Source organism: Vombatus ursinus, unplaced genomic scaffold (genome assembly GCF_900497805.2).
Source record: "Vombatus ursinus unplaced genomic scaffold, bare-nosed wombat genome assembly UNPS02014808.1, whole genome shotgun sequence".
Lineage (NCBI taxonomy): Eukaryota > Metazoa > Chordata > Mammalia > Diprotodontia > Vombatidae > Vombatus > Vombatus ursinus.
The window spans coordinates 2,282,543-2,306,223 of NW_020954586.1; the positions used below are offsets into that span (position 1 = coordinate 2,282,543).

At 46.4% G+C, this 23,681-nt stretch overlaps 1 protein-coding gene across 3 annotated transcripts in view; it reads right to left on the reverse strand.

The window, feature by feature from the left end:
• Nucleotides 1-23,681, reverse strand: part of INPP5D (inositol polyphosphate-5-phosphatase D) — a 134,886-nt gene that overhangs the window by 52,808 nt on the left and 58,397 nt on the right. For all 3 annotated transcript variants that reach the window (XM_027875252.1, XM_027875250.1, XM_027875253.1), the window contains exons 6-10: nucleotides 12,271-12,358; nucleotides 9,254-9,334; nucleotides 9,019-9,090; nucleotides 5,311-5,434; nucleotides 231-337 (exon numbers count right to left, since the gene is read on the reverse strand). In XM_027875252.1, coding sequence (XP_027731053.1) covers nucleotides 231-337; nucleotides 5,311-5,434; nucleotides 9,019-9,090; nucleotides 9,254-9,334; nucleotides 12,271-12,358 — 472 coding nt within the window. The remainder of the gene's footprint in view (nucleotides 1-230; nucleotides 338-5,310; nucleotides 5,435-9,018; nucleotides 9,091-9,253; nucleotides 9,335-12,270; nucleotides 12,359-23,681) is intronic.

Consider the following 23,681-nt stretch of genomic DNA (forward strand, 5'->3'; position numbering starts at 1 on the left):
GCACCTTAGTCCCCTGACCCCAGTGCTTGTTCACTGCTGTCTTGTAGCCCAACCCTTTCATTTTACAATTGGGGAAACTGAGGCCCAGAGAGGTGAAATGCTTTGCCCAACATGGCGCAGGTAATGGCAGATCCAAGATTCCAAGGTAGGGCCCTTGATCGCAAACCCAGCATTCTTTCCCCTTCATCATGCATGGCACATACCAGAAATGAGGTTTCTTAGTCACTTACCTTTGAGTCAGCAAAGACATATTCTTTCCGCAAGGTTTTCTCCTTTTCTGTTTCCACGATGATGACGAGCTTGTTATGAAACTTCTGGGACTTGATAAGCTGTAAGACTTAAGAGAAAACAAAGCTTCACCACAAGGGCCAGTCTAACCTGGAGGCAGGATGTGTTCATTACAGGAGCAGTGAAGAAGAAAAGTCCTCTGGTCCTAAATTCTCCTCTTTCCCCCACCCCCACCCTGGCAAGTTGGTGAAAAACCTATTTTTAGAGAAGGGCTCCTTGGGACCAGGTTTCACGCCTTGCTGGAATGCAGGTGCCACAGGGAAAGGGGAGCAAGGGTAGTCATTTCTATCTCAGTATGAGTGAGTTTGTCAGTTACGTTACTGAGAGCCAGGCCCCTGCAGTGAGGAATTCTGGGTATGTAGAAGGGAGCATCCCTCCTTTGGATAACAATGAACATGAGGGCAGGGTAAACGTTCAATCATTCAGTTGTGTTTGACTCTATGTGACCCCATGGAAGTCCATGGGGTTTTCTTGGCAAAGATACTGGAGTGGTTTCCCATTTCCTTCTCCCATGTGTCCCCATTTTACAGATGAGGAAGTGAGGCAAGTAGGGGTTAAGTGACTTGCCCAGGGTCACATAGTTACTAAGTGTCTGAGGCCAGATTTCAACTCAGATATTCCTGACTCCTGCCTAGGTGCTCTGTCCACCGCACCACCCAGCCGCCCCTAAATACGTGGTACCTGGATGCAATGGAATAAAAAAATGAAGGATTGAGAGAAACTTTAGAAGACGTTTTATGAACTGATGAGGAATGAAGCAAGCAGACCCAGGAAAATGATTCACATGATGAGCGATAACATGAGGGAAAGCAACATTGAAAGACCACAGAACTCTGATTAAGGCAAAGAGCAATTGTGAATTCAGGGATTCCTCCTGCCTCTTGGCAGAGAGGTGACGGACTGTGAGGCAGTAGACAGACCGCTGGACTGCTTTGAGGCAGACTCAAAGACCTGGGTTCAAATCCTGCGTCAGATATTTAGTAGCTGTGTGGCCTTTGGCGAAGCACTTAACCTCTGTTTGCCTCAGTTTCCCAGCTGTAATGTAAGGGGTGATGACTTCCAACTCATAGGACCATAGACTTAGAAATGCAAGGGACCTTAGAGGACACCAAGTCCAGTCCCTTCAATGTTCAAATGAAGCGACCGAGGCACAGAGAAGTTAAGTGACTGGCTCAGGGTCACACAGCTGCGGGGCAGAATTTGAACTCAGGTCTTCCTGACTCCAAGACCACTGCTCTATTTATTGCCCTAGGCCACTTCCTATTCCAAGTTCTAATTTCCCATAATCCTTGTTTGCACCCTTCCCACTCAGTAGAAGAAGAGAGGGGGCTGGCTCTCTCCTCACTTTCCAGCACAACATCTGGACCGTCAAACCACCACCCACTCCCTGCTTTTCATAACTTGTACTCAGCCCTTCCCATCTGTACCTCCTCTCTGCCATCATCGCTGCTGCTGTGGTCTACTACCAGCCAGGGCTCATTTCTGCCTTTCCAGATGATTTCAGTACTTGACTCACCTGCTTCCTCCATCCCTGTCCCTCCCTGGGTTGCCTCAACATCCATGCTGACCATCCTTGGCCCCCCTAGTCAGACCCACTGACTTCCCGGTTTTGCACCAGGCTGGATACCCCCAACCTCATCACATCTTCTAGCTCAGCCTCCTTCCTGGTGCTCCTCTCTGCTCTTTCACATGTACTCACCTTGTTCAAGTTCCAACCCACCAGCTACTCTGTGCCACTCCCTTCACCTTCCTCAGTGAAGCAGCCAAGTGGTCCAGTGGATGGAGCCCTGGACTCAGAGGCAAGAAGACCTGAGATTGAATCCTGACCCAGAGACTGGCTGAATGACCCTGGGCAAATCATTTCATCTCTTTCAGCTTCAGGTGTTTTTTTTTTTTTTAATCTGTAAAATGGGGCTAATAATGGCACCCATCTCCCAGGGTTTTGGGGAGGCTCAAATGAGATAACTATAGACGTCTTTGCAAACCTCAAAATGCTGTGTTGGTGTAAGCTTTATATCCTCCAACCTGGATGAGGAATGGAGACAAAGCCACGCAAACCCGGCCAGCCAAATTCAGCTTGCTCCTGGCCACTTCCCAGGAATCATCTCCCATACGCTAGCCTGCTCTCCCTTAGGAGCAGGTAGGGGGCTGGAAAGTGGGGATTTGGAGTCAGGAAGACCTAGCTTCAAGCTTTGCCCCTTCCACATATGGGCTGCGTGACTCTGGGCAAGTCATTTAACCTCATAGTGCCCTAGGCAACTCTCTAATGTTCTAAGTTATGGAGGAGTTGTTCTGTATCCATGGGATGATTTTCTACACCAGGGACTTCTCCCCACCAATGGAATCACAGATCTGGACCAAAAAAAGTCCAGTCACCAAGGCTCAGAATTTTCATGTCGCCTTTGACCTATCCTTCTTCACCCCTTTCTCCCAATGCGGTAGAAGTTGGTCATTACATCCTTTATCTTTCAAAAATATCTCTTTTAACCATTTGTTTCTCTACTTTCCTATGCTGTTGCCTTAATCCAAGGCCTCATTCTCTTCTGCCTGCTCGTGGAACAAGCTTCTACCTTGGCCTTCCTGACTCAATGCTTTCTCTTCAATCAAACCAATAAACCCCTGCCAGGCTAATATTCCTAAAACCCACTCAGCAAATCCTGTCATCTGCATGTCACAGGTAGCCTTTGAGGTCAAAACCCACAGACACCTTCTTTCCTGCTTGATGATATCTGAACTTAGATTAGAGGCATTCCAGCTTCTCCAGAATCCTGTTTTATCCTACCTACTGAGCCCAGCCCCTCTTGTTTCTCAGATTGCTCCATCTCTGTTGCAAGAAAACTGATTGCTTCCCTCTTCTTCAAACACTTGATGATCATTGTTGCTGCCTTCTCTCATGTTGTCCCCACATTCATCTGGAATTAAAGGGATCCAGGGATTCTAAGAGGTGATGATGGGTAATGAAAGCATTCCAGGCATGGGAGGAGGGGTGCAGCTTGTACAAAAGCAGGGAGGTGGGAAATGAACGGGACAGCAGGTCAGCCAGTTTGGCTGCAACGTGAGCACTTGAGGAGTGATGGGAGATAAGTCAGATGGCCTGAAAATGCCTCAAATGCCATTTCTGTGTTTTAGATACATCCTTCTACCTCTCCAGCTCATCTGATATGGTCTCAGCTGTTGTTCTCCACATGTCAGCAACACTTAATAATTATTTGCTGAATGAGTGAATCTGTGAAGATTCTTTTTTTCTTCCAAACTTGTGCCTACCCATTCCTCATCTCAGATTAATTCGGGCAGGTTCTTTCCTTCTTCTCCAATATAACAAGATTTCTCAAATATAATAATAATAACAATAACAACAACAGCACTTTATAATTACTTTATCATTTGATCCTCACAAAAACCCTGGGAGCTTGGTGCCATAATTATCCGTGTTTTATAGATGAGGAAACTGAGTGTATGTGACCTGCCCAGGGTCACACAGCTAGAAAGTGTCTGAGACTGGATTTGAATTCATAGTTTTCTGACACCAGGCCTGGTGCTCTATCCACTGCACCACCCAGATGTCCCCCCAAAAAAATCCTCTTTGAAACTTTTTGTAGCTTCACCCAGTAATAAAAATTATGACGCCCACATCCCAAAGAGATCAGAGAAAGAGGAAAAGAGACAATATGTACAAAAATATTTCTGGCAGTTCTTTTCATAGGAGCAAAAAGTGTTCTCCCAGCCTCCATTCTCCCCCTACTCCAGTCCATCCTTCCATTTGACCCAGGGGTCCAACTGAGCTCACTACAATGTGGGTCTGACCAGGTTCTTCTCCATCCCCTCCATTCAATCCATTCCAGTGGCTCCCATGACCTCCAGGATAAAATCCAAACCCTCTATTCTGCTTTCTACCCTTTCATAACCTGGTCCTTTCCAGCCTCCTTCTACCCTCCTCTCTCCCACTTACTCTGTGCTCCAGTGGCCCTGGCCTTCTCACTGTTCCTTCCCATGACACCATTTCCCACCTCTGGGCATTTCCACCGGCTGTACCTCCCGCCTGGTACTCTCTCCCTCCTCAGCTCTGCCTCCTGGATTTCCTGGCTCCCTTCAAGTCTAAGCTAAAGCCTTGCCTTCAACAAGAAGCCTTTCCCAGTCCTTAATCCCAGTACTTTCTCTCTGAGATCACCTCCAATTTACTCTGTATATATTGTGTTTGTACAGAGTTATTGGCATGGTGTTTCCCCACTAGACTGTGAGCTCCTTAAGAGCGTGGGACTGGTTTTTGCCTTTCATTGTATCCCCAGTGCTTAGCACAGTGCCTAGCACACAGCAGGTGCTTAATAAATGCTTGTTGATTGACTATAATTTCATTAGCATGGCCCCTCTCTCCACCTATATAATCATAACTCTTCTGTGAAAGCAGGTGGTTTTAAAGGGGTTGTTGAGGCTAAAAACCTTCAGTCTGAGACCAGCCTGGCGATGCATCCCTCCCGATATAGTTGGACTGGCTCTTGCACCATAGACAGTAGTCCATTACTAGACCCAAACCCAAGGCTTTTCCAACTTCATAGGACCTGCCAAAGCTAAGCACAATCTCCAAAAACCAGATTCCCCCTCACACCAAGCTGAAGTATTGAAGGACAACTTTAGAAGAAGTGCGGCATATGGGACCCATAGAAAACTAAGAATTATGCATAACGCAGTTAGTGCTATGACTGGTTAAATTAGATGCTCCAGGAGAGCAGAGGGAAGGAGAGGAAGAGGGAAGGAGGAAAGGAGGAACGGAGAGAGGGTTCACTTTTGACTGGAACGAGCTTGGTAGAGATGCTAGAGAAGGGACACCTGAGTTGAGCCTTTAAGATCAGACAGGATGCCAACAGATTGAGAAGGTGTCACCGTGGAGGTGCCAAAAAATCCATCACAGAACAAGGCTCAGTGGCCAAACAGGACCTCATCTGCTCTTCACAGAGCCACAGTAGATACCACCTCTTGGTGGCAGAGTAAGTGGGTGGATACGATTGCAAATCAAGACTTTCTTACTTTTCTTATGGCTATAGAATTTGTCCTCGGGGCCATCCTTGGATTTCTTGATAATCAGTTTCCCGGATTCAACGTCAACTTTAAGCTGCATTTTTTGTGGAATTCCTAAGGATTCTGCTTTTACCTATGGAAAACAGGAAAGAGGATTTTTCATCATTTTCATTATTTATTTCCATCATGGGATTTAGGCCTGGAGGGGACTTTAGAGATTCTTCCATAATTCCTTCATTAAAATTTAAAAAAAAATTTTTTTGTAGTTCAGAACTTGACAGGTACCAATGAATAGGAGCAATTCTATATTCAAAGAAGAACAGAAAAAGAGGATTGTGTATGAAACCATGACCACACACACATACACACACACAAAATCTTATTTTAAAAAGATATATAATCTAGATGTTAATTTCAAATCGGGTCTATTTGTTCATCCCTCCTGCTCTTCCTTCAGCTCTTTTCTGAGTGTTCCAATCCCCTGATTTTAAAGGTAAGGAAAGGGAATCTCAGAGATGTATCCATCATTAAGGTAGGTAGCAGCATCGGGATCTGAGCCTAGGGTTTGTTGCTTCATATTACAATCATATCATCCATAAGGACCATTTTGCCAAAATTAATGGTCAGCTATTTCTTTTTAAAAGAGGTATAGCTGACGTTTTATATGATGAAAGGTATACGCAAATAGGCTTTATTTAATATTATTAATTGGTCAAGGGAAAACACGACCTTAAGAAAAACAATTGGATGGGGCAGTTAATTTACAAATATTTCTAATTGACAACATGCTGAACAATGTTATAGCTGACTGTTAACACTAACATGAGATTTGGTTACCCTGTAGTAACACTACGCTAATAATTAGTGAAATGACACTGGTTTTGGCAACGCCATGTAGGTTATGCCCACGCTTGTTATCCATTGTCTAGATTATCTCAGCTCCATTATCTGAAGTGGTGGAAATGTCACTGGGACTGGAGTTAGAAGACCTGGGCTCAAATCTTGCCTCAACACTATACAAATTTGAGTGTGTCATTTAATTTCTCTGGGCCTCCATTTTCTGGTCTGTAAAATGAGAAGGTTCAACTATGTGACATCCAAGGCCGTCATCTTAGATCGGAGTAGAAGCCCTCTGAGGCCCCTTCCAGCTCTGGGGTTTGTGACTCTATTATCCTAGCCCTCACTGCCTATAACAGGTGCTGGTTCACAATTTCTGAGCATGTCCAATGGAGGCCAGACAAAATCAGGGAGAAAATGGGAAACTCTCAGGCGGAGATGACAGGCAGGAGGGGACAGAGTCAGATTAGTTACTTTTTGTTCCTACTAACAGTTTTGCTGAAAGGCTGGGTGGAGGGAAAGAATTATAATATTGTTAACAGCCAGTCATCTACGTAGTTCCCCTTTCTTACCAAGCCTAACTGGAGATAAACCATGTGCTTATGTGCTTCTAGGACCAATGCTTTAAGAAATACAGCAAGGCACAATGCCTCCGGAGTCAGGGGATCTGGGTTCAACTCTTACCTCTGATGCTTGTATGGTCTTGATGAAATCACTTCATCTTGCTGGGCCTAAGCTTCTCCATATTTAAAATAACTAGACTAGTCCAGTGGGGGTGGCCTACATGGCATCGGAGATCCTACATAGATAAAAATCCATGATCTTATGACCTCTCTGTGCCTCAGTTTTCTCCTCTGTAAAGTGAGAGGATTAGACTAGAAGAGCTCTAAGACCCCTTCCAGCTCTTATCAATGTAGGTGCTACCAATCCCTCTGCACAGATCACAGCTCTCTGTACCTGAAGAGAAAGTTTTATGAGTCTTTTTGGTGGGGAAAAGTTTGCTGGTGGCTCTCCAGCTCCTGCTGGGATGGTCCTTGGATAAGACAGCCTCCTCTAGCTCAGCAGGACCTGGTAGAGCTTGCATTCTGGGCCTTCCAGAGCCCAAGGTCGCCTCCACCCCATAGGAAGGCATCAGAGGAAGACGACTTCATCACTTGGGCTTGGACTGCTTAGGGGGTACCAATGTGCTGCTTTAACACACGATCATCAGCGAAGCAATCAACAATGTATCATGTGCCAGGCCCTGTGCTGCTGTTGTTTAGTTGTTGTTCGGTCGTGTCTGACTCTCTGTGACCCCATTTGGGGTTTTCTTGGCAAAGATACTGCAGTGATTCATCATTTTCTTCTCCAGTTCATTCTACAGAGGCAAATAAGGTGAAATGACTTGCCCAGGGTCACACGGCTAGTAAGTGTCTAAGGCCGGATTTGAACTCAGAAGTCTTTCTGATTCCAATCCTAGAGCTCTATCCACTGCATCACCTAGCCACACTCATGGCCTCGTGCTAGGCACTGGAATAAATTGTTTTTAGCATCGAAGACCTAGAACAGACCACATGAGGCCGTCTGGTCCATCCACTGCTGTTTGAGTGCAGGATCGAATTTATAATGTCCCAGACTAATAAGAAACTTATGTTATTCCCAGAATCATAGAATTTGAGAATTGGGGTGGGGGGAACCTCAGTGGTCACTTGACTTAACCCATTCACCAGCAAAATCCCTACTATAACATATCTGTTAAATGAACCATCAGCCTTCACTTGAAAATCTCCAAAGAGCCAGAATTTACCATCTCTTGAGGCAACAGCTTCTACTATCTCATTGTCTGGGAGTTTTTCCAGATGCTAAGCCCTAAATTGTAACTAACTGTCAACCAGTGCTCCTGGCTCTGTCCTCTGGGGCCAGATGGAACCAGTTTAATTCCTGTCCCTCATCACAGCCCTCAGAATACAGTGCTTTGTCTCCTGAGTCTTCTCTGGGTTAAACATACCCAGGTCTTTTAGCCAATCCTTCCATGACATGGTCCTCAAGGCTCTTCCTTATCCTGGATTCCCTCTTCTGGCCACAGTCCAACTCATCCACTGAAATGCTCTTACTAAATTGTGATGCCCATGACTAATGTGAAAATATTTTTAATAAGAATGTATATGGAGAGCCTCTATTAGATTGCACACCGTCTTGGGGAGGGGGGGAGGGAGGGGAAGAAAACTGGAAACTCAAAAGCTGATGGAGGTGAATGTAGAAAACTAAAAATTAATTAATTAATTAATTAAAATAAGTAAAGAAATAAATTGTGATGACCAGAACTATATAGACATAATACTCCAGAAGAGGAGTATTCCCTGCTTTAAAAAAAACAAAACATTTTCTTTTGTTGGTCCTGAATAAAGATCATCAAACACAAGCATTTCAATGGATAAAGAATAGAGTGTATGAAACTGTGGGCTTCCCTAATTAGATTGTAAGCTCCTTGAAGGCAGAGACTATCTGTTGCTTCTTTTTGCACCCCCAGTGCTTAGCCAATGCCCGGCACATAGTAGGCATTTAATAAATGTTTATTGATTGATGGACTAAATTTCTATCATATATAGTCTGGTATGATTCAGTTTCTGAAAGGGGAGACATTCCTTATGGTCATCTGCTTCCAAGTTTAAGAACTATCGTATTCAGGATTCTCCTCATGAGTTCTACTCGAAGCCTCCTCCGGTATAGCAGAAGCTCATTTTGTCCTAACAGACCCTACTACCTGCTTTACATTGTAAGCTTTACAACAAAAATCAGGGGCCTTCAGTGCTAAGCCAAGGCTTGCAGGTTGGTGGTTGAGGGAATAGGGGGGTGCAGCAGAGAAGGTATGGGGTAGATGCCAAAGAGGAGACAAATTACCTCAAAGGTGACGGGAGGGATGAGTGAACGTCGATGAGTGGATTCAGGACCTTCTCCCAAAAATGCCTTTACCTGGAACCACAAAAAAATATGGGGACTTCAAGTCAATGAGAGGAGAGAGAGAAACAAAGTGTAAGCATCCCAGGCCCGCCTCTAGAGTACAGAAAAGGAAAACTAGAGGGAATATCAGCAGAGTTGATAAGAAAAGGACAAGAGCGTCTTCTTTGCACCTTACCTTATCTTCAAGAGAGGACAGTAAACTGGTCAGCTGGCCAAGCCTGGCTATGATGTTGACTGGATTTGCCTCTGCAGACATCTGGGAAGTCAAAGAGAGGGGACCATCTCATTTGTTCATTTAGTCATTGAATAAATATTTATTGAGCACCTACTATGTTTAAGGAAGGCACTCTATTAGAGGCTGATTGGGCATAAAATGAGTAGGGCCTAGTCTCACCCTCACGAAACTTATGGTCTCGTAGTAAAGATAAGACATGCATACGGCAGCTCTAACACAAGACTGAATATGCTCCATTCCATGAGAAAAGTACAGAAAAAGTTCTCTGGGGGTAGCAGCAGGGTTGGGGAATCGCTTCCACCTTCGAGGTGGGATGGAATCAGGGAAGACATCCTAGAGGAAGTGGCCTTTGAAGGCTCTGCTTGCCATGCCAAGGAAGCACATGAAAAGAAAAAGCAAAAATGCCTATAGATGGTCCGAGCCAACAGCTGGTGTGTTGGTGATTTTGCCGATCTACTCATTTTTCTTATTTTTTGTCCTTTTTCTTATCATTTGGTACAAGCGATGGCTCTGGGAGGACTAGGGAGGGAAGGCTCAATTGGGAAAATTGAGAGCCACAGGCCTGAAGGAACCTGCCCAGGATCACACAGTTCTCGGGTTTGTGACTGGGCTTGCCTGGACCCCTCTTTGATGACTCAAAATCCAGCCTATCTGCCTGATTTCTCGGTTCCTACCTCATTTTCCAGCTGCTCTCCTGTCTCGTCCTGCTGGCCAGGCACACCGGTCCCTTCACTCCTCCCATAATTGGGATGCCCCAGTTAATGACTCCTGTTTCCAGACTATCTCTCCCACTCTGGGTGGCCTTCCTCAGCTTCAAGCTACCCACCTAGTTTGACCTCTGCCTCCCTTTGGCAGGTCTACCAAAAACAACTCGGATTAACCCACATGCCCCTGAGGCTAGCTTTGGCCATGGACACCCAAGATCAATGACCACCAAAAGCACTTGATGCTCCTGCCACATCTTTTGGGGAGGCGGGTGTCAGGTCAGAGCTCAGGGAGGACAAAGAACTCTGCCTTCGGGACCTCAGGACATCAGTAATCAAGGTAAGTCACATTCCTATAACCCCTGTAAGTACTTCACTGGAAAGAACCTTGCAGCATGCAAATAGCATTACCTCTAGTTTTCAGTCAAGGAAACTGAGGCACAGAGATGGGAAATGACTTCCCCAGAGTCACAAAGCTAAGAAGAGGCCTCTCTGGGATTCAAACCCACATCCTCTGACTCCAAGCTTGGGGTCAATCTAGAGTTCTGGAAGTATCCACTCTCTTCTCCTCATCGGAGCTCCTTTGGATAAGCGGCCCCCAAGTGCTGGCTGATGAAGGCCAAAGGTCATTCCCCCAGAAGGGCCCCTGTGCCTTGGGTGTCCCTGACACCAGGTCAGCCAGGGAGCTTTGAATGGTTCCAGCCTCCACCTTCTCCAAACCGTCTTCCACGCCAGCGAGCGGCCAAATGAGTATTCCTAAAGCGCCTTTGACGAAGCTATTCCTCTGCTCCCGAAGCTTCCGTAGCTCCCCAAAGCCTCAAAGATAAGCTCCAAGCTCCTTGTCTGGCACTGAAGGCTCTCATGATTCGGCTCCAGCCTTTCTTTTCCAGGATGGTGACATACTCCTGTCCCTTATTCTATATTTGGCCCAGATGGCTGCTTGCCCTTCCCCCACACCATATCCACTTCCCACCTGGTGCCTGAACTTTCCTCTGCTCCCACCTGCCCTTCTGGGACTCCTTAGCTTATTTCCAATTGAGGCTTAGATGCCACCTACACAAGGCCTTGCTGGATGCCCTGAGTCGTTAGTGTCCCCATTTGAATAAATGAATGAATGGAGGATATAGCATCCATTAAACCCTGACTCCAGACCAGGCGCCAGGTTGAGTGCTGGGCATAGAAGTACAGAGAGACAAGGTGGCCTTTGTCCTCAAGCAGCTAACCTTCTAATGAGGGAAGACAACACCAAAAGAGGAGCTCCAGGGGTTGGGGTGAAGGTGACGGGGCTTTGGAAATGGTGGCTGGAGGGCTGGTTCTGGGTAAGGGAAGGTCAGGGCCTGGGGACGAGTTCAAATCCCGCTTCTGATCATTACTATCTGGGTGATTTAGAGTGAGACACTTATCTTCCCTGGGCCTTAGCAGCTCCTCTGTAAAATGGGGAGGGGTGGATTTGATGGTCTTTGAGGCCCCTTCTAACCCTAGAGCAGCAGAGGTGGCACAGTGGGGAGAGTGTAGGGCCTGGAGTCAGGAATACCTGAGTTCAAATGCAGCCTCAAACACTAGTTGTATGACCCCGGGCAAGTCACTTCGCCCTGTTTGCCTCAGTTTCCTCGTCTGTAAAATTAGCTGGAGAGGGAAGGGGCAAACCACTCCAGTATCTTTGCCAAACAAAGAAAAAAAACTCACATGGGGTCACGAAGAGTTGGACGTGACTGAACAATAAATCAGCTGTAGTTTTATAATCTTACGATTATAGGTCATTCGACCTCTCTGGTCTCAGTTTCCTCATCTGTAAAGTGGGGGGAGGGGGCTGGACTAGACGGTCTTTGAGGCCCCTTCCAGCTCCAGATCCAGGGTCCTATGACCCTGGCTGGGGGTGGGGCCAAGGTGAGAGCGAAGGTCACAGGGGGCACTTTGCAGGAGGTGGTGCGGGGAGCATGCTCTGGCTCCCCCTTCTTCCTCCTCACCCCGGGCACCAGTAGGTGGGCAAAGCTCCAGACATCTCTTACCATTCCGTCTCTGAGAGGAAGAGACTCTCCCAAGGTCACACGAAGGATATGGACTGCAACATGCAGCTCCTGGGTCCCAGGCCTGGTCTCTCCTTCAGTGCAGCCACGGAGATGTTTTGCTGCCTTGTGGCATGCTCTGCTGTTCAGACAGCCCACGCAGCTTTCTCCTCCCTTGCCCAGCCCCTCCCCTCCTCCCCACCTTTTCTGAGGCCACCCAGAGAATCTTCACCGGTCCCTTCCTTACCTGAGGCCGAGGCCAGATGCCCGGGGACAGCTGCTGGTCAAATAACCTCTGCATGGACTCCAGCGATGGGAGGGTCCTGGCAACCTCACTGGAGGGAAGAAAACCCAGTGAAAGTGAATGTTAGCCTGGGAAGCCAAGCCAGGAGTCCCAAGAGGAACACAGACACACAGAGCAAGGCAAAAGCTTTTTTCTCCAAGCCCGTGCATCCTCTAGGGCAGAGCTGGCAGCTGGCAGGTTTCAGCAGCTCTGCCCAACCCCCTCCACGATACCGGCCTCTCTTTCCCCCACTGCATCCGCTCCACCCAGTTGCTTTTGGACTTGTCATATTATGGAAACCATTACAGCCATGAGACCATAAGATCAGCAGGGGGAAAAGAATCTCAGGGAGCACCTTGTCCAAGCCCTTCATTTTGTAGATGAGAAAACTGAGGGCCAGAAAGAAGTGACTTACCCAAAGTCACACTGGCTTCAGTTCAATAATTCAATTCCATCTAATTCAACAATAATTTAATTGAGGGTACTGCAGGCTCCTTCTCTCTCCCAACTGAATACAACCAGGGACTGTCTCATTTTTGCCTTTGTAGTTCCGGGGTGTGGCTAGCGTAGCAGACGTTCATTAGCAGCTTGACCTTTGCAGCTCGTCTGATAGCTCTAGAGTCAGAGATGAGTCAGGGAAAGGCCCTGAGGCCATCTAATCCTGCTCCCCGTTTTCCAACTAGGGAACCTGGGGACCAGATTGCTTACTAGGTGAAAGGCTAGGCTCTGGGAATACAAACGCAAAAAATCAAAACAATTCCTGACCTCAAGAAGCTTACATTCTAGCGGGGACACAATTTGTAAACAGATAAATAAATGCAAGATAATCTGAGGAGGTCGAGAACACTAGTGACTCAGGGGATCAGGGAAGGCTTCCTTAGGAGGTGGCATATGAGCAGAGCCTTGAAGGAAGCTTGGGATCCTATGATGCTCAGGAAGTGCATCACAGGAGCGTGGGGAAAGAGCAGTTCAGCAAAAGTGACCAGAGCCATGCAATTCTTTTCTTTTTTGTTCCTTTTTTGAGGCAATCAGGGTTAAGTGACGTGCTCAGAGTCACATAGCTAATAAGTGTCTGAGGCTGGATTTGAACTCAGGTCCTCCTGCCTCCAGTGCTGGTGCTCTATTTACTGTGCCACACAGCTGGAGGTGACAGCCGTTGGTACCAAGTATTAGCACTGGAAGGGACCTTCCCTGAGAGCACCTAACCTAAAGCTCTCATTTTACAAACGAGAAAGCAGATGTCCAGACAGGTTGAGCGATTTGCTCAATGTCACCCAGCCAGTCAATGGCACTGGACCGGACGGGACTGCAGACCTCTTTACTCTCAGCACAGGCTCGCCTCCCTGTGGCCTGCCGCCATGGCTCTGATCAGAGCTGCCACTGACAATCTTGGCTCTCAGCCCGAGCCTCAGAAAACGCCTGAGGGCAAACAGCAGGAGAGAAGCCCTCAAAGCAAGTTTTGGAGATCAATTTTGAGATAAATTCAACTGAGGGGCTAGGGAGTGACCTCGAGGAAGTCATTGGGCTCATTGGGCTTTGTCCTATTGAGGAAGACAGTCAAGGCACCCGTCCTGCTGAGCAGCCCCCTAGGACACCCGGAGACTGGTGCTGAGAGCCTGCCACTGAGGAAGAAAGTCGAATGCGGAAGAGCTAATCTGGGGTACGGCTGCTCCGGGAAGAAGAAAAGCCTTACCGTGTTATTGCTTCCCATTGTAACTAACTATTTTTGTTATTTAGCGCCAAGCTCAGTAGTACGTTTCTGCCGAAGGAGCATAAGCACTGTCAATACCAGTAGCTTCTAAATTCCAACACCCTAGGCAAAGACCCATTGTCCTAGTTACATCTCTGTTTCAGATTACTATTAGGCCTCAATTGGTCATTTAAAAGGCTCTGGAAAACTAATTGAGAATTCTACCTAATTCCTCTATTCAGTCAGGAGGAGACCTGAAAGTCGAGAGATCAATGGTTACTTCACATTCCAGCCACCAATAATTCTCGATTTTTGAGCAGCGATGGAGACTTGGCAACAACTGGGGAGGGTAGTTATCTGCTTGGGGATCAATGATTGGCTATGAAAGCACTCACACGGGGCTCCCTTCAAAGCTTGTATGGAAAGCTGAGCAAGCCCTCTCTACCATCCCTGCCTTCACCCATCCCACTAACAGATTTTAACGTTATAAATGTCTCTCCTGCCCTAGGCTTTATGCCGCTAGGGACATGGGCATTGCCAAACTGAAAAGCATTGGCTGGTCCCAGGCTGACGCTCTGCCAGGAGATGGGACTGCTGCTTTCCATCTGGATACTCATCCTGCCCACAGCCAGCTGGAGAGTGCCAGGGCCACGGAATTCTGGCCCAGAGGCAAGAGAATTCAGCCTGCTTTAGCTATCAGCTGTGTGGAATCTCTGAATGGAAAGGAACCTCAAAGATCATCCATTCTGAGCAGTACCTCCTCTCCTACAGCCCTAAGGCAAGGCCAGGCAGCCTCCACTCCAAGAAATCCAGTGCTGGGGAACTCGTGACTTTCCAAGACAACAATGTAGCCAGGGAAGGGTTTTGGTTTTTTTTCCCCTTTCCTAGGAGGAAATTACTTCTTGCGCATGAAGCCTCAGGGGCTTCCAATCACTTCTAGGATAAACTACAACCTTTGCTATTTGGCTTTTAAAGTGCTTCCCGAGCAGGCTCCATCCTCCCTTTCTAGATTGATCACACATTATTCTCTCTCATGGGATCTATGTTCCAATAGGCTTACTTCCTGCTCCCTGAACTCTCCTTCTCCCAGCTCCATGCCTTTGCATGGGCTGCCCTTCGAGTGCCGCCTGGAGGGCAGAGGCTCTCTTGATTTGGGGTTGGCAGCCCTAACCTCTACCTGGCACATGGTGGGCACTACGGCCACTCCTGTTGATTGACTGGTTGGCGGCTCCTTCCACTTTTGTCAGCTCTAACCATTAACAAGCTTGCCTCTCCCCTCAGCTGAAATCTGCTGTTTTTGCAGTGTTCAGTCAGCACTACCCGTTCTGCCCTCTGGGCCTCAACAGAACACAGCTAATTCCTTTTCTGGGTTTACTTGAGGACAGCTCCTGTGTCTCAGCCTGGTAGTTTGTTGGCTTCTCCCTCCTTTCTTCCAGCTGATTGGTGGATCGTGTGCTTTGGGGGTCCCTTGGGAGCTTGACAGCAGGACCTGCTCCAGTCTGTCAGGATGTAACAGAATCTAACATTCTAGGGGTGATTTACCAGGACGGACTATGGGAGAACCATAGCTTCCCTAACTCAATTCAATAAGCATTTTGTGCCAGGCACTGTGCAAGGTGCTGGGGATGGACAAACCAAAACAGTTCCTGCCTTTAGAAGGCTGATATTCTATTAGAAGAAAACCACATCTGCACGGAGTAAGGCTGACGACTTCATGCAGCTCTGCCTCACTTAAATCTAACTCGTGAGCAAGTCACCACCCTTGTGACGTCATTGGCTCTCTTGGAGAACAAAGAATGAACAAGAAGAAGAAGAACACATATTCCATGTGATTTTGAGGATGGAGCAGAGTATGGGGGGATCAGGAAGGGTACCACATAGGAGCTGGCACACAAACTGAGCCTCGAAGGAAGCTAGGGAGTTCTATGAGGCAGAGCATTCTCAGAATGATGGAAGCCTGTGTAAAGGCATGGAGAAAGAAGGAGGGAAACACCTACTGTGTGCCAGGCATTGTGCTAAATGCTTTATGAATATCTCACTTGATCCTCACAACTCTGGGAGGGGATGCTGTTATTATTCCCATTTGACAACTGAGGAAACTGAGGTAGACAGTGGTTACGTAACTTGCCCAGGGTCACTAGAAGGTGGAGTGTCAGATATGGAGAACAAGTGGACCACTTTATCTGGACACATAGCATGCACAAGGTTAAGGAATGGGAAATCAATCTAGAAAGATGCATCAGAATCAGACTATGAAGAGCTTTCAATGCCAATAAGATACTTTTTTGTAGTGACAATAGGGATCCACTGGACTTTAGTGAGTGAGGAAGGGAAGCCCCATGCCTTTGGAATATCCCTTTGGCAGCCGTGAGGAAGCCAGACTAGAGAGGCACGGAGCCCAAAGAGGAGGCTCCTGGCAAAATCCGTGCAAGAGTTGATAAAGACCTGAACGAGGGTGCTGGAGTAGAAATTAGGAGTCGGATACGAGAGATGTGGATCCAACGCAGGATAGTTCTGGGCATTACATTTCTGTTCATTTAGGTAGGTGGACTTAGAGTCAGGAAGACCTGAGTTCAAATCCATCCAGACAGTTAATTACCTTGTGACCCCTAGGCAAGTCATTTCACTACTGTCTGCCTTAGTTTCCTCATCTGTGAAATGGGAATAATAATAACAGCACCTCCCCAGAGTAATAATACCACCTCCAGAGTAAAGCACTTAGCAAACCCTAAAGCACCACAGAAATGCTACTTAGCATCATGATGATGATGATGAAGATGAAGATGATGATGATGATGATGCTGTCCTTCTGTGGCTGCTGTATCATACTGCTAGCTCATATTAAATTTGCAGTCCTTTAAAACCTCCATGTATTTTTCACATGGACTGTTGTCTGGCCCACACCTGGGCAATTGATTTTTTGAGCCCAAGTTCACTGCTTTACATTTATCCTCATTAAGTTTCATTGTATTAGACTTGGCTCATTTTCCTAGTCTGTCAAGAGTTTGTTGGCTCCCAATTTCTTTATCCAACGTACTATTCTTCCTAATTTCATTTAACCCACAAACTTGCTAAGCCCGATACATATTCATTCGAGTCACTGATAAAAAAACTAATCTGAACTTCAGACTATAGTGGAAGTGTGTCTAGGACCATCCACTACAGAACTCCCTTTGAGCTTCCTCATTCTCTAGATCCAGTGTGTTAGCCAGGCCCAAGTATCCCTAATTTTGCTCGTTTAGCTTGCACCTCACCCTGGTCAGGAGAGGATGAGAGATGTCAGGTCTATGACTGAAATCCGGGGGTAGTATCTATCTGGGAGGCATTCGTTGGGTCAATCAGATTTATAATCTGTCAGAAAAGGAAATGGCATCAGGCTCTCAGAACCTATTGTTGACAAACCCAGGCCTTAGTGATCACTACTTCCCTTTCTAAATGCTCACCAACCCTCCCTCTAAGGAATTTACTCCAAATTTTTGTCAAGTTATTAAGAAAAGCCTCCACCTCTCATTTCCAAAAACATTTGTAAATGAAGCTGGAATATTTATGCCATTAACTTCCTCTGATAGTGGATTTTCTCATTTGGTTGCAGACATGTGGGGGAAGTTTCCAGTAAGTGCATCTGTCATTATTATTAGTAATAATAACTATTTACAAGATGTGTACTTGCCACGCAGCATAACATTTTCAAGAAGTTTAGCATCACTTTTCATAGATTAAAGCACGGCTCATGGCTTATTCAGTGCCGCTACATGCCCAGGAGGTGAGCCAGCAACAGTTTACAGAAATGGAAATGGGATGCCAGAGAGGTCGAGCGTCTTGCAAAAGATCACACAGCTGGCCCCGGCAGAGCTGATATGACACTTCATGTGATCATTGTGCTTGCTCCCTCTCCCCTGTGGCAGCCAATTGTACCAATGGATAGAGTGCTGGCCTTTGAATCAGGAAGAACTGAGTTATTTCCTAGCTCTGTGACCAAGGGTAAGTCACTTAAACCTCTCTATGCCTCGGTTTCCTCATCTGTAAAACGGAGATAACAATAGCACCTATCTCCCATGGTTGTTGTGAGGATCAGATGTGATAAAGTGCCTAGCACAGTGCCTGACACATAATATCTGCTTAATAAATGCTTCTTCCTTCCTCCCTCTCCTGTAGACCTGGCAGAATATAAATAAAGTAAACTTTCCATCTCAAATCCGGTCCCTGTGATATGTGTCCCTGAAGCAGCGTTGAGCACGAGACATCCTCTCTTTTTGTCTAAGAATAATATTTCTTACTGAAATAGCTGGAAGCCAAGACTGTGAGAATTCGTCAGAGCTGTCAATATTAACTAACTTTAGGGAGGCTGTTAACAAGACAAGAGAGGACGGGAGCAGAACGGGAAGTCATCTCTGGAAAGGAGAAGCGCTGGTAGGCAGCTGGCTAGCTCACAGAAGCACAGGTTTTTAGTGCTGGAAGAGAACTAGCATCTGCCTCACCATAGGCCAACAGGATCCTTATTCTGATGGAGAAACTGAGCTCTGGGGTGCAGAAATCAAGCTCATCTACCCCGTCAGAGGCAGACACTGGGCCCTGGGGTCCGGACTCCTTGACCAAGAGGCTCCAGCAGGAAGTCAAGGTGGCACAAGACAAAGTTATTCATTAAAACAACACGTGGCAAGCTTGTCAACAGAGTCATGGTGTTGTTTAGAAGACTGGACTTTGCTTCCCGCCTCTGCCACTTTGGAACTGTGCAACCTTAGGCAACTCACTTTCCCTCTCTGGGCTTCAGTTTCCTTACCTGTAAAATGAGTGCATTGGACTAGCTGGTCCTTCCTGCTCTGAACCCTCAAATCCAGAGCATTGAGAGTCAAGAACAAGAGCACTGGCCTTGAATCCCGGCCATGGCACTGACCAGCTGGGGGACCTTGTGGCAAGGATCAAAGAAAATGAGAGCTGGGAAACCACTGGAAATTACAAAGCAGCACTTCCAGGTAAGGGACAGTATCAGCAAACTGACCTACCAGTACTTAGTAAGCAACTGCTGTGTGCCAGATGCCACGAGGCCCCGCACAGTGTCAAGATAAATGTGCAACAGGCTTTGTTCTCAAGAGCTGATGACGATGAGAAAGAGGAGGAAGAGGAAGAAGGGAAGAGGAGGAGGAGGACGGCAATTCACACTGATATGGCGCCTTGAGGTTTACAAAGAACCTTCTTCACCACAGCCCTCTAATATAGGGAGTGTAGGAATGATTATCCCCATTTTACAGATGAAGAACCGGAGGCACCGACAGATGAGTGACTTCTTGGGAACACAATGTTGTAGATGAGATTCTTGTCTGGGGACAAGTTGGAAATCAATGAGGTTCCTTCCAACGCTGAGATTCTGTGGTTCTTTGACTTACCCAAGGCCATTCAAATGGCAACACTTGGGTCCAGGTTTCCTGACTCCAGGCTTTCCTCTACACTGTGCTATAAGAACATAGGACCAGAATTTAGGGCTCAAATGTACCCTATAGTCATAGGGTCCAACCCCATCATTTTACAGATGAGGAAACTGAGGCCTAGAAAGGTTAATGGCTCACCCAAGGCCATAGAGGTAACAATGCTGCATTATTATTATTATTATTAGGGATGCTTGCCTATTATAGGCAATGTTTATAATGTGATGTCTTCAACGAATGGTTAAACCAGTTAAAACCTTCTCCTTTTGGTCTTGTAGGAAAAGAAGATGCCTTTTTCTCTTGAATTCTAATTTTTTAAAAGGTTTGTTGGTCTACACCATCTTCTAAACCACCGAAGTGGCTAACATAACAGAGAAAAGATTGAGAAGCCCTGGTCGTGCTCCAGTCCTTGAAGGCAGCATGTTAGGGCCCTGAACTCGCAGACAGGAAGCCATGGGTTCAAATCCCACCTCAGACATTTACTAGCTATGTGACCCTGGGCAAGTCACTTCTCCTCTCTGTGCCTCAGTTTCCTTATCTGTAAAATGAGGGGGCTGGACTTGATGACCTCTAAAGTCTCTTCCAGCTCTATGGTCCTAAGGAAAGACAAGAAGCAGCACTGGACATAAACTGTACAGACTCCGAGTCTCAGGAGCGCCACCCTTCAGGTAGTTGTGAAACATGCAGGTTTTCTATTTCAGTTTAGTCCAGCATTTCCAGGGAAAGGGCTGGTCCAGGAGGTAAAATAAGAGGAGAAGGGGAGAGGGTTGCCCTGAAACCCAGGAATCCGTTTGATGAGTAGATTGGACACCTTCTTGTCAATGAGCTGAGTCAGTGATCAGATCCCCATGTCTCCATCTGCCAGCGTGGAGCCAGAAACAATGCAAACATTTGGCAAAGCTGCCACTACGCCAAGGTATTTGGGGAAATGCACATGGAAGGAATTAAAATTCATCCACTCTGACGCACAATCCAGCACACAAACACAGCCTTCATCTGGCAAATTACACCACAGTCATGCTGGGATGGGCTTGCTTGAAGGGAAATCAACAGCCAGGACATGCTTTCTAAGTATATAGGTGTGTACTACAATGCTTTCAAGGGATAGGGAAAACAAGCCCTCAAATTGAAAAGTACCAAGCCTAGCAAATGAGACAACACCGATAAAGCCCCTGGAATGGAGGCTGGCACAGGGAAGGTGCTCCATAAATGCTTATTCTCCTCCCCCTCCCCTCCTTCTTGCCAATGGTCCTTGTAACCTTCCTAGAGCACAGGTCGGATGCATTCCCTCCCCTCCTCAAGAGCCCCCAGTGGATCCCTAGTGCCTCTAGGATAAACTGCAAATTCCTCCACTTGGCATTTAAAACTCTTCCCAGTCTGGCTTCCACCAACCTCTCCAGGACTAATGCATATCACTCCCCTCAGTCCTCCTTGGTCTTCCTGCCCTATTTGCTTTTCCCACAAGCAGTTTGGTTGATTGGGAAAGGAAAGCAAGTCTTTAACTGGGGAGGAAAGTGTGGGGAGAGAAAACCAAATCCTTCCCAAGCTCCAGCCACAAGCTCACCGTAGCACTTGTGGTCCTACCCCACCCCACCCCACCCCACCCCACTTTTCAGTTTCTTTTTGTGTCTTGTCTTCCCCATTAGATTGTGAGCTCCTTGAGGGTGGCACATAGTAGGTACTTAATAAATGATATTGACTGACTGACTGACTGACTGACCCTTGTCTGTTGGGATTCCTAGTTTCCTTCAAGGCTCAGCTCTGGTACTAACTTGTACATAAAGTATTTTCTGATTTCCCTAGATCAGGGGTTCCTAACCTGGGGTTTGTGAACGTTTACAAAATAATAACTATATTTCAGTATAACTGGTTTCCTTTGTAATCCTATGCATTTTATTTTTCACATAATATATTTATATAGCACTTGATACATATTATCTCATTTGATCTTAACAACAACCCTGGGAGATAGGTGCTGTTATTGTCCTCATTTTATAGGTGAGGAAACTGAGGCAGACAGAGTTTAAATGACTTGCCCAGAAATCACACAGTGTATAAGGGCAGGGTTGTTGTGAGTCTTAAGTGACGTGATATTTGTAAAGTGCTTAGCAGAGTGCCTGACACATAGTACGTTCTATATAAATGCTGATTCTCATCCCCTTTCTCTAAGTGTCTGAGGCTGGATTTGAACTCGGGTGTTCCATATTCCAGCCCTAGGGCTCTATCTGCTGTGCAACCTACCTGCCTCATTTAATAACACTATCCTGAGAAGGGATCTGTAGGCTTCATCAGATTGATGCCAAAGAGATACGTGACACACAAAAGTTGGAGAACCCTGCCCTAGATAATAGGCTTGCCTCATCTTCGAATTATCCCATATGTGCTTATATGTGTACCTATCATATCTCCTCAGTAGGAGGTAAGCTCCTTGAGGGCAGGGAATGCTTTTTGCTTTTGACTTTGTACCCCCAGAACCTAGCACAGTGCGTGGCATAATAAATGTTTCTTAAGTGTCTGCTGAATTGAATTGGACCAGCCATATCACTGCTGCCCCTGATGCCTATGTTGATATCTTAGGAAGATGGAGAGGGTTCGTCTTTCAAGGTCCTTACTTTTGTGTGCATGTGTGTGGTCACTGAATTTAAGGACTTGGTGTAAAATCCATCCTGGGGGTGGGTGAGGATTGAATTTTGCTATGCAGGAAAATCTTTCTGTTCTCTAGCTGATCCTTAAGTTATCATCACTTTGGGGCCTTTTGCCTAGAGTGAGTTACTGAGAGATGTAAGTAATAAAGAAAACTGTAACTAGGGTGGGGCAAAAAGAGCTCTGGCTCAGGGAGCTGAAATATAGAGGCCACCCAGTGCAGTTACTATAGTAACTAATTTTCTTTTCTGCCCAATTGAATTTGCCTCAATAATCTTTTGCATTACTTTCATATTCCAAACTACAAACATGAGCTGAGGGAGATTTCAGTGTAGCAAGCCTTAGGTGGGCTGCTGCTCCAGATACCAATTTGCTAATGATAACTCTGGTAATAAATGAAATTATCTGTAGCAGGCTTAGATTTCAGCTCTCCCTGTCTAGGGAAAGGAAAGGCTTGGACACTGAGAAAACAACTCAAATTAAAGGTAGCTTTTTTGGGGGGGAACCTAAAAGGTATAGGGGCAAGAGCATTGGTTTGGGGTCAGAGGACCTGAGGGGGAAGCCCAGGTCTGCCACTCACTAACTGTGCGACTTTGGCCAAGTAGTTTCCTCATCTATACAAGGAAGGGGTTGACTTAGTTTCAGCAGTCCACTCCAGCTCTAGATTTGTGACCTTTTTACATGAGAGCTCACAAAAGCACCATTTCTAAATAACTGAAAACAGGAATAGCTTATCTATGCAGGGTGTTAAGATATTAAAGCTTAAAACTGAACTAAGATTTTTGGGATACTCTAAGTTGAGTGTTTCACAGTTGTAAAATAGTCAGTCAACAAACATTCATTAAGTACCTATTATGTGACAGGCACTGTGCTAAGTAGTGGGACACAAAAAGAAGCAAAAAGAGGCAAAAAGACAGTCACTGCCCTCAAGTTGCTCACAATCTAATAGAGAAAGACAACAAGCAAACCAATATGTACAGACAAGCTATATGCATGGGATAAAATAGGAAGTACTTTAAAAAGGGAAGGCACTAGAATTAAGAGAGGTTGGGGGAAGCTTCCAGTAGAAGATGGGATTTTAGCTGGGACTAAAGGGAAGCCAGGGGAGGTAGTTCACAGAGATAAAGAGGGAGAATATTCCAAGCATGGGGGACAGAGAAAATGCCTGGAGTCACCAGGTGGGGTTTATCGAGTAGGGGGTGACATGATCCTAGACCTGAGATTTAGCGAAATGACTTTAGCGACTGAATGGAGGGTAGACTGGAGGGGAGAGACTTGAGGTAGGCAGACCCCCCCCCCCCAGCAGCTATCGTCATAGTCCAGGCGTGAGAGGTCCATAGGGTAGGGACAATGTCAGAGGAGAGAAGGGGGCATATTGGAGAGATGCTGCAGAGGTGAAATGGACAAGAGATGCTGCAGAGGTGAAATGGACAAGAGAAACTGCAGAAGTGAAATCAACATGGGATGTTGTAGAGGTGAGATCCACAAGTGATGCTGCAGAGGTGAAATGGACAAGAGATGCTGCAGAGGTGAAATGGACAAGAGATGCTGCAGAGGTGAAATGGACATGAGATACTGCAGAAGTGAAATCAACATGGGATGTTGTAGAGGTGAGATCC